The sequence below is a fragment of the Seriola lalandi genome, unplaced genomic scaffold (assembly GCF_002814215.2).
Source record: "Seriola lalandi dorsalis isolate HSWRI2012SDOR001 ecotype SW California unplaced genomic scaffold, Sedor1 jcf7180002054795, whole genome shotgun sequence".
NCBI classification, from domain to species: domain Eukaryota; kingdom Metazoa; phylum Chordata; class Actinopteri; order Carangiformes; family Carangidae; genus Seriola; species Seriola lalandi.
This window is the reverse complement of record NW_019525348.1, coordinates 494,879-505,511: the sequence shown is the minus strand read 5'-3', so window position 1 is coordinate 505,511 and position 10,633 is coordinate 494,879. Positions and strand designations below refer to the sequence as shown.

Sequence of the window (10,633 nt, the reverse complement as noted above, 5' to 3'; positions counted from 1 at the left end):
AAATGTGAGCGCCACGATGTCAGAGTGTGGGTGTGATGTTTCTTCAGATGTTATAAAGTTGAATCTGAACTCATTTGACATGGCACCAACTCTAATACCTGCTGACGCTGCAGCCACGTTGAACATGCCCTCAGACACAGGCTGATGTTATGACTTGCCCTGCATTCTCCTTGAATGTCATGTAGCCATAGGCCAAGTGCCAGAAGAACATAGAGCAGAGGACTCTTTCCACAGGAAACTGTGCACAGTCTTTTCACAATCGCTGTCACCGATAAAGCACTCTAACACCTCTAACACCATGGAGTGATATGAAATATATTGCTAAGACACTGCTTCCCTTTTGGGCAGATTTTTCTTATCTTTTGTTTTTTAATTGTTTTTGATATATTTTTAGTGGCAACAACAGTCGTCTCTCCTTTTTAAATTATGAAGATGAAGATGTGTGTGTCATGTCAAATTGATAAATGTCTGTTGCAGTGAGATCTCAGCCTGTGTAAAAAAAAATAAGGTCAATGAAATGCATTTATGTCCTTATGTTGTATGGTGTTAAAGAAATGTATGTATGTTTATTTACATATACTAATATTGTAGACATACTGTTTGTTATGTAAATATGTATTCATCCCAAAGCCTGTCAGTCAGTATATTTGTTGATATTATGAACAGGAGAGTCCAAAAGTCTGAGACCACTTTTCCAGGAAGGGAAGATAGCCATGTTTAAAATGATGAGAAATTAAAAAGAAAAACATACACTGTTGCCCATAAAGTTGGAATAATTTTGTTTTCAGACACAATCCTCTGTTTATTCCTATTCAAATGCATCAGTAATCACTTCTGACCAGGTACAATTTTTACATTATGTGTCCAAATTACCCGGGTGAAATTAAATAAATCACATTGTCACAATCATTTCATGGAAAGAGGTAAAAAATATTTTATTCCAACTTTATGAACAACAGTATATATAACCATATAGAATTTTTATATGTATGTTGTTATAATAAACTTGCATATATAAATGACATAGGCTATATATCATTAACAAGATGTTGTACCATATAAAAATGAATCATATAACATGTACAACATACAAATTACAAACAATCGTATATGTTATAAACTTATATCCAGAGAATGTATATATGTGATAACAATATATCACCTAATAAATTACATATATGGCAACATAACTCTTGATATAGGGACGTATATGTTATATATTACATTTCTGTATGGGGCTGTGCACTGTAATGATCAAAGTTAATATTTCATTATGACAAAATGGGATTTTGTAGGACAACACTCTGCATCAATACCTGAATTAAAAGACATCATTCTATTTAGTATATTGCAGATATTATATATATCTTTTTCTTCACATTAACACAAATAGAGATTATCAAAAAATCATAGATCAAAAAACCTCCATTATTTTTTTTTTCTTTCATCCATTTCAAATCCATTACCTGTGATGATTTATTTATTATTTAAATTCATTCAAGAGGAGGAATTATGGATTAGGGAAAACAAGAATTTTGTCTTGGGTTGAATTTACAGTTGATGATAATAAGCACTGTGAAAGTAAAGCTGGGACATATCTGTGCTTTACCAAACTGAAACTAGGATAAAACAAGTTTAAATCAGATTAAAATAATGCCTTTCCATATGAAGTTCTGCATTGAAATTTGGAATCTCAGGTAAGATGTCTTGATGTTGCATGTTCCAATATTAAATGATTTCCATCTTTTTGCTCTCCTTTTACAGGTGCTGCTCATAACTAGATTTGAGAATTACGACAGCACCTGAATGCGGCAGTGGCTGGAGGAAGCAGGCTGCACGTTGGTTTTACGACAGTGACTTGCCTTTTACGGTGAAACATGGCGCTGCCCAGAAGAACTCGGTGAAGGAGTGCGGCATTGAGGTGAAGACTGTCGGTTTCTTCTTCATCTTTTCTATTCGCTCACAGTCTCAGCTGTTCCCTCCTTCAGCTTCCCGCCACGCTCAGCCACAGGTCGTGAGGAGCAGGTGACAGTTCAGGAGGCAACATGGCGGCGCAGGGAGGCATCTTGTTCCAGGAGAAGGTCAGCAGGCTTCTCAGTAGACAGGACGGTAGACCTGTGCTGAAACCCAACAGGACGCTGGCTCTGAGAGATGCAGTTGCCAACCGCAAACTCAAGAAAGGAGGTAGGAATACAGAGAAGGAGAGGCCAGTGTCCTCAGAGCCTGTGGTTGTTCTCATTCATATTGTTGACCGCAGAGAGACAAAGATGCACCACGAACGACTATGTTAATATAAGTCGGTCAGACAAACACACTGTGTGAGATACAGTTGTATCACGATGCACAGATAGATGTGGTTTATCAGTTTATCATAGATTAACAGGGGCCTGTTTCACAAAGATGTTTTTGACTGGTCTGTAGTGTTGGTCCAGTCTTCATTCTGCTCATACATTAGTCTAAGTAAGTAATCAAGTAAGTAAGACTGCAAGTATGACTGTTTAACAAAAATAAAGGCCAAAAAGAGACTCCGTACCCCCAGACTAACTTAAACCTAAGACCAATGTTACCGTGGTAACAATCACTGACACAGGCGCTGACCACTAGCACCACAACAGCAACAAAAAACAGGAAACAATGTCTCATAATTAGTGGTTTGATAACATTGTTATGGGAAGAACAGTGCGAAGGGAAATAGTGTTAGTGTTTCACTCAGTACTGAATTTCCAAAATAAAACGTTCTTGTAACTGTTGATTCCTTTAAAAACAACATTTCCTGCCGGGGTAAATAGAGCTCAGTGGTTGGATGTGGTTTCTCGGTCGGCCATTATTTTATTGTAAAAAAAAAAAAAGTCTTAATTTACCCAGAATTCATTGTACCACAGACCAGTTTAAGATAGTCAAGAACTAAACTGCTTTGTGCGTTGTGCGACAGAGGAATTGAGATTCAGTTTATCTGAAGTCTGACTGTTTGTTCTATCTAAGCCACAGTCTGTCTTTGTGAAACTGGCTCCCATAAGAATGTTTCTGTTATAGTGAATGAACACCTGTCGACTCAAAGGTCCTGTGAGTCCAGTATTTCCCTGAAGCCATGCTGGTCCAACATGTTTACCTTCTTGATGTGATTAACAGTGGGGGTCTGCAGGAAGTTAAAGAGCTCTCATTTCCTCAGTACAAGTGTTATATTTAATTTACCATTTTAGACTTGAATATTTCCTCGATATTATAACTTTATAACTTTAGTTACACGATGAGTGATTGTTGTAAAACCTGTCAAAACCTGAAAATCTCCAGTCCTGTTTTTCCAGACATTTGACCTTATATTAATTACTTATATTTTTAATTGGTTCACCCATCTAAATAAATGTCAATGAATTTACACTTGTTTCACACTGGGTAAATAATACTTGATGATCATCCTGACTGGTTTATTGATATCCTTCATACTTTGGTATTAAAAATTAAAATGTAACTTGGTGAAACCCTAACACAGCTCATTGCATTGATCATCAGTTTGTTCATCTTACATTACATCTTCCCATACATTTGTGACATTGTGATAGATAGCAAATATGAAATATCACTTTACGGCTAGTGTATTCCCTCTGGTGTGGACAGAGGAACAGGAAGTAAGGGTTGTTAAGTTGATTAGAGTACAGTGATTGGCTCTGATATCAGATCCTGGGATGTCCCTACAAACAAATTTTAAAGAAGGTCAGAGGTGCAGTGCATGGTGCCCTGGATCTGAATGAACACATTAGGTAATAGGAAATAGTACATGAAGACAGACAGGGAAACAGGAAAAGCTCAAAGCAAGTTATTTGGCCCTTTTTTGCCTTTTATTAGATGGTAACAGTTGAGATAGACAGGAAAGGGGGAGAGGGAAAAGGGGAATGGCATGCAGCAAATGGTTCGTCTGGCCTGGAGTCAAACCGGGGGATTCACTGCTCAGGGCATTTGAGCCCATGTGGTATGTGTCCCACCTATTCGACTATCCCCACCATCACCCCAACATCACTACCTCTTTTTTTCAGAGTTCACTCGTGTCAGCATCATATGACAAACACATTATGGAGATCACATACACTGTGAATGTGAGATACACAGGGAACAGCATATGGAAGGCAACATGCGTTTAACTGAAGAGAGTGTGGAGCTCCTGTACGGGCTGCAACAGTTGAAAACAAACGCCCCTCTTTTCCTACCCACCTGAAGTGTGTGGTGTCAGTTTGGGCTTGAATGCATCAGTGAGTTGTGTAGTCCTTCGGCTCCTCGTGCAGTCAGGAGACGTGCACATGACGGTTCCTCTTGTGTTCTTCTGAGCACAGCTCAGCCACAAGTGTTTTCGTAACTGTCTGGTTCAGGTGGAGTTTTTAGGTTGAATTCTTCCAGATTCTGACTGAATCAGCTTAAGACCCAACCACACTGATCCCCTCCAAATTTGAGACCCATGATGCAGTATAATCTCCTAACAGCCATATTACAGTGGTATATTAGGTACACAGGATCAGGCCCAGTAGTGATTTGGGTGAACTAAAAAAAGATGTCCATCAGAATACAGCTTTAAATGTCGCCATACAATCTCCCCGACAAAGGAATGAGCTGGTTTGGGTTTCATGTACACAGCCAATAGAGAGCTTGTTTGAGCTGGGCAGTTATAAACAGGATTTGCCCATTTCCTGGGTTCAACTGCCCTGCACTACAGCAACTTTTCATTTCCTCTGACTGGAGCTGTCTAGAGCCAGTGGTCCTCCAACAGGAGGGGGGCAGACAGTGGCTGGAGTTTTATTTGGGCTAGGTGTGAGTCAGCATCTCATGGACTTAATTTTCTTTTAATAACATGTAAAGCTGAACAGAAGATGAACTTGTCTGACCCTTATTGTCATTTAAACATTGATTATGTTCTATAAATGAAACTGCAGGTCTGTGTTTGTGGTGTATTAACCTACTGAGAGTGGTATGTCTCCTTGACAAACCCATCTTTGGCCAAATAACAGCAGATTAATTAACTACACATGAGTAGTAATTAGTAACACTTAATTAAATACATGGCTTAGAAAGGGCTGCTTTGTGGACTTCTAGTTTATTACCTATAAATCTATTGTATCACACCTGCAGTGTCAAACCAGCAGTCGTCTGTTTAAATCGTTCACTTCCTGCAGCTCGTTAACACACCGTTAATTATGGAAGTTCTCAAAGTGGATTAAAGATTAAACTGAAGCTTTTCTCTCCGCAGAGGCCACCTGTGTCACAGAGATGTCCGTCCTGATGGCCTGCTGGAAGCAGAACAACTTTGTGGACGGTGTGTGCTCTACGGAGACGAAGGCCTTCTACAGCTGTGTGGAGGCGGCTCAGGTGCGTTCACAGCAGCCCTGAGATGACCTGTAAAAACCTTTTCTAATGCATACTGGGAAATAACATGTTCACAGGAAGTAAAAGGTTATTAGTACATTAAATCATTTTTGTATCACAATTTTTTCTTACATCTGCACACAGTATATGAGAAAATGGCAATCATTTGCAAATTGAAATAATCAGATCAGATCTCTGCTGTTGACTCTGTGTACACTGTTGGAGTGGAGCTGACTGTGCAGCAGACTGTATAGAATGTCATTAGGCCAGTTAACATACAACAGGGTCCAGCTGTTTCCTGGGAGGAGGCACAACAAAATCTCCTCTTCCTCTCTCACTCATAACTGTGTGCTGCACAATCTTCCCTCCTCTGCGTTTCCATCTCCACATAAAGTAACATATGGAGGGCTGAAACCTACTATTTTATAATTGATTAATCTGTCCATTATTTTTTCAGTTAATTGTTAATTGTCTGTAACATCAGAAAATGGTTGATAATGCTCATCATAATCTCCTCAAGCCCAAGGTGACGTCGTTAAACTGCTCGTTTTGTCCCACCAACAATCCACTGCCTTTCCTCAAGCAGGAAAAGCAGCTAATTTTCATATTTCAGGACTTATTTATTTATTTATTTATTTATTGTTAGAGGCACCAGCACCTCTAAATGAAAACAAACTGGAGCAAAGACAAATCTCAAAGGAGCACAGTTATTTCTGCACAGCACAGAATCTGTTCATTCCTTTCAAGCTTTTGAAATGATCCAATCTGACTCCATTGTCAGATCTGCTTATTAATCAGAATCCTTTCAGACCTCTTGTTGAGTCTATCTCAAGTTTATCTCAGCTTTAGAAAGTTAGCACCATTAATGACCAACCAGGAAAACAAAAAACACAACCTCTGAGAAAAAATGAAGGTGAAAAACGCTTTGAGTTATTAATGATTACTCAGTTATTAATCAATGTGTGGGTGTTTTTATCAGCACGACAGTCAGTGTTGATAATCCAGAACCAGAGGATCGCTGTATTGAAAAACCAGTCATTGAAAATAAGACAATTAAATAGATCATAAGAGACTGTAAACATGAAGAACCTACTGAAGTTAACTTTTTTATGCTGAAATTCATTCCATCATTTCATGTTCTACGTTAATAAAGCTGCAGGAGAAACTGGGCCCTAAAACAGTTTCAGCTCACAGACTGGAAAAAGTCATTTCGCTGATAACCTCCACTGACGCACACCTTTAAATATTATTGTATTGATTTGATGTTTTATTTTATGTGATCAGTATGTTTTTATTTCATTGCACATAATGATTAATGATTTTAAGATTAGAAAAGAAGCTTTTAACAGAAGTACATACTGTAGATTGTTGTATTGTCAAATGCTGCTGTGGCATGATATGGATCCAGGATTTAAATAGTGTTCATTTAAATTAAGATTAATTAAGTGGTGTCTAGTGTTATTTGTCCTCTATTGTTAGATTTAGTCTTAATTCTGAGATAACAAGTCCATGTTAGTTTAAATCATATTCAGTCAACTTCACCCTTATTTCATTTGTAGTCAGTGTTTACGCGACTAAAACCTTTAGTCTAGTTTTAGTCAAGACCAATTAATCAAGAACTGTTAAGTCTTGAAAGATGCTACAACATTAGCAAATCCAATCCAATCTAATTCTTCAATACGAGTCAATCAGAAAGTAACCAGAAGTAAGAAAACCCTTCAAAATCAAGAAGAACCTTGTACAACACCCCCACAATAAATCCCATTTTACTGTTCAGTATCAGTGGAGAGGAACAATACAAAAAACCTTGCAGTCTTCAGCACAGTGCAGCAGAGCAGAGCTGCTGTGGATTCTTAATGTGTCAGGTCTCAGTACCTGTGCTGACTCATCACACTCAGGATCGTTTCCTTGGTCAAATCAAAACAAATGACCTTGTCGTCACCACTGCAGGTTTCCTACAGGTTCCTGAGCTCTTTTACCTTCTCATTACACATGTTTTTTGTCATTTCGTCCAACTGGTCAGCAGGTATCACTGATTGTTACCATGGAAACAGCTGTGAAACTATTTGTGAGTTAGTATATCCTCAACACCGACAAGGCTGGACACATGGAGAATGTCTGCCTCTCCCCTCATCAGTCATGTTTGAGTGTCTGAGTGGTGAAGCTCGCTGCTACTCTGTGCTTCAGATGTGCAACAGTTTGCTGCTTGTACTTTAATAAACACATGCACTCATTGAAAAGCTCTGGTAACCACTCCTCTTCTTCTTCAACAGGCTGCGATGAAGAATAAATCTAATCTGACCAGCATGCAGGGAGGACGTCTGCACCCAAAACAAGCCACAACCCTGCTGAAGAGATACCCCAACATACGCACCGAGGTCTAGGAAGCCAGCTGTTCGAATGCACGTGTTGTATGGACTCAATGTGGCTGCTGGACTGAGTCATGGAACTGGGTTTCCTCACTTTAAGGTGTTGTCAGCTACTGTATGAATGAACAACGCGGTACCATATACATTTATTAAATGAATTAAGCAAGGAGCAGAACACTGAGAAGGCAGATTTCAACACACACACACACACACGCAGACCAGTTTTCTGTTACAGCCTTTGTTTTCACAACACATTGGGTTTTATGGTTTGAAACATAATGTGACTTTCTCCTCGTGTCCTGAATTGACTCTGATGAAAATGACGCCATCTTGTCTCAACCCAATTTAGCAGAGTGGTCTCATTCAGAGCAGAGATGTTATTAGTGGATGTGATGGAATTATTCGTCTTGGGTTTCATGGCTCCTGGCCGGGAACTTACCATTATCACTGAACGCCGAAATGACTCATCACTCCTGTGGAAGCTGAGATGGTGGTTAACATCAGCCTATCAGACAGACAGGGTCACATGAATCACCAATAAGCGAAGCTCGTTGTGGTTGGAATGGATTTAAACAGTTTTTGATCAAATCATTCATCAGTTTCTCATTTTCTTTCTTCCTCTGATTGTGTCCCAGTTCCAGACTTTACAGAGTCTGTGGTGTGTTCACACTCTGAAGTTACAAAATTAAATAAACTAAAAATAAAAATTTGTATGACTTTTAAGAAAATGCAGATTTTGGAGTGTGCCATTGATGTACAAGATAAGAGCAACTGACAGCTTCATTAAGTTCATGGAAAATATTTTTTTTCTTTTTGAAGTTTAACTGAAGTTCAACGTTATTCCAAAGTCTGACTGTTGAACAGTATGTCTCTGCATGTACTGTGACCATTTTGAAATAAAATTGGACAGTTGTGTTTGAATATATGGTTTGATAAATATCTTGTTAGGCAGAGTGTGAATTATACAGTGACAGTCGGGGGTGAACTACTTCTCCAGGGTTTAAGGGAACCCAGTCCAGTGCAGGCACATGTACTTTAATATTGTTCAATTACACAACAGTGTTTACTGAAGTTAGATAATATACGAGATTTTATATTGGTAATGAAATGACAAGCCAACATTGGAAACAGAAGGGCGCTATCAGCTAGCTAACATTAGGTAGCTAAACTGTAACTAACATTAACATCCATCTGTAGACACTTAACACACTCTAATTCAGAAACTTTGATGGTAAGAAAGTAAAGTGTATTAAACAAGCCAGATAGTTAGCTACTGCTACTGACATCTACCAGAGACTTGAGGAGGAAGCCACTGATGTCATGAAGCAGGCAGACAGACGTTACAGTCCAATTTAGGGGTGTCTAAAATCGTATCAAGATTCTTCCAGGCATGAATATGAGAAATATATTTAATTTTTATAATTACAGGAAAGTAGGATATATAAATATCCCAATATAATATAATGAATATAATATAATAAATATAATTTATAGGCACCTTTCATGGCACTCAAGCACACCTTACAACACAGTAAGAGAAATATACAGCAACAGACTAATCCAACAATATTAATATTGTCTAAAATTAATGTGATTGCATGGAATGGAAGCCTGGAGTCAAACAAAATAGGGAAGTTTGAAGGGGTGTGTAAGGTGGGATTATATTACAGGTGTCTTGTGGAAGTGAGTTCCAGAGGTGAGGGGCAACATGGCTGAAGGCTCTAAAGCCCATGGTGGTCAGACAGGCAGGAGGAACAGTGAGATTAATGGAAGAGGAAGATCTAAGAGTACAGGCAGGTGTGAAGTAGATCAGAGAGATACAGAGGTGCAGGTTGTGAAGTGACTTGAAAACGAGAATCTTGAAATCAATACAGTGTTTAACAGGAAGCCAGTGCAGTTGCTTTTGTTGTTCTTTTGAAGCACATGCACACTCTCTCCCATGATGTAGTTCACTCCCTTATGATAAAGGATACTGCTGATATAATTAGGCATAGCAGTATAACAGGTGTAGTTATTAACTGTTGCTTAGCCTCTGGCACTGACCCCACGTTTTTAACAATTAAGCCTTTGCTCAAAAACAATAACCTCCATGCTAAATGTTTTAATTAGTATCAGCCAATGGTATCCTGAATACCAATGAGATTCTTGATCCATTTCAACCTGGGTTCACAGCACATGACATGGTGATAAATGACTCTCTCTTGACTCTGGGGAAATGTCATCTTGGTTTTATTAGATCGTTGTGCTGCCTTCAACACTGTGGATCATGGCGTCCTTTTGATTCATCTCAAATGGTGGGTTGGTTTTAAGGTTACAGCACGAAACTGGTTTAAATCCTGTCACACATATACCGATCAACCATAACATTATGACCACTGCAGGTGAAGTGAGTGACAATGATTGTCTCTTTACAATGGCACAGTGGGTGGGAGGTATTAGGCAGCAAGTGAACATTTAGTCCTGGAAGTAAATGTATTGGATGCAGCAAAATGGGCGGCATATATATCTGAGTGACTTTGACAGGGCGCCTCCAAAACTGCCGGTGGTTAGTACCAACCAAAAGTAGTCTAAGGAAGGACAACTGGTGAACCGGCGACAGGGTCATGGGCGCCCAAGGCTCATTGAAGTGCACAAGGAGAGAAGGATAGCCCGTGTTGTCCGATCCCACAGAAGAAGAAGAAAAAGCTCATGCTGGCTCTGATAGAAAGGTGTTAAAACACACAGTGCATGGCAGCTTGCTGTGTATGGGGCTGCATGGCCACAGACCAGTCAGAGTGCCCATGCTGACCCCCATCCACCGCCGACATCAGAACTGGACCATGGACAAATGGAAGAAGGTGGCCCGGTCTGATGAATCACATTCTCTTTTACATCATGTGGACAGCCGGGTGCGTGTGCGCTGCTCACCTGAAGAG

General features: G+C 39.4%; 1 protein-coding gene across 1 annotated transcript; it reads left to right on the top strand.

Annotated features, from left to right (window-relative positions):
- The first annotated feature begins 1,855 nt into the window (after positions 1-1,855).
- chchd1 (coiled-coil-helix-coiled-coil-helix domain containing 1) lies at positions 1,856-8,639 on the top strand. Its single transcript, XM_023425699.1, has 3 exons — positions 1,856-2,184; positions 5,234-5,352; positions 7,623-8,639. The coding sequence occupies exons 1-3, from the start codon at positions 2,046-2,048 to the stop codon at positions 7,731-7,733; spliced, it is 369 nt and encodes a 122-aa protein (XP_023281467.1). The 5' UTR covers positions 1,856-2,045; the 3' UTR covers positions 7,734-8,639.
- The last annotated feature ends 1,994 nt before the right edge of the window (positions 8,640-10,633 follow it).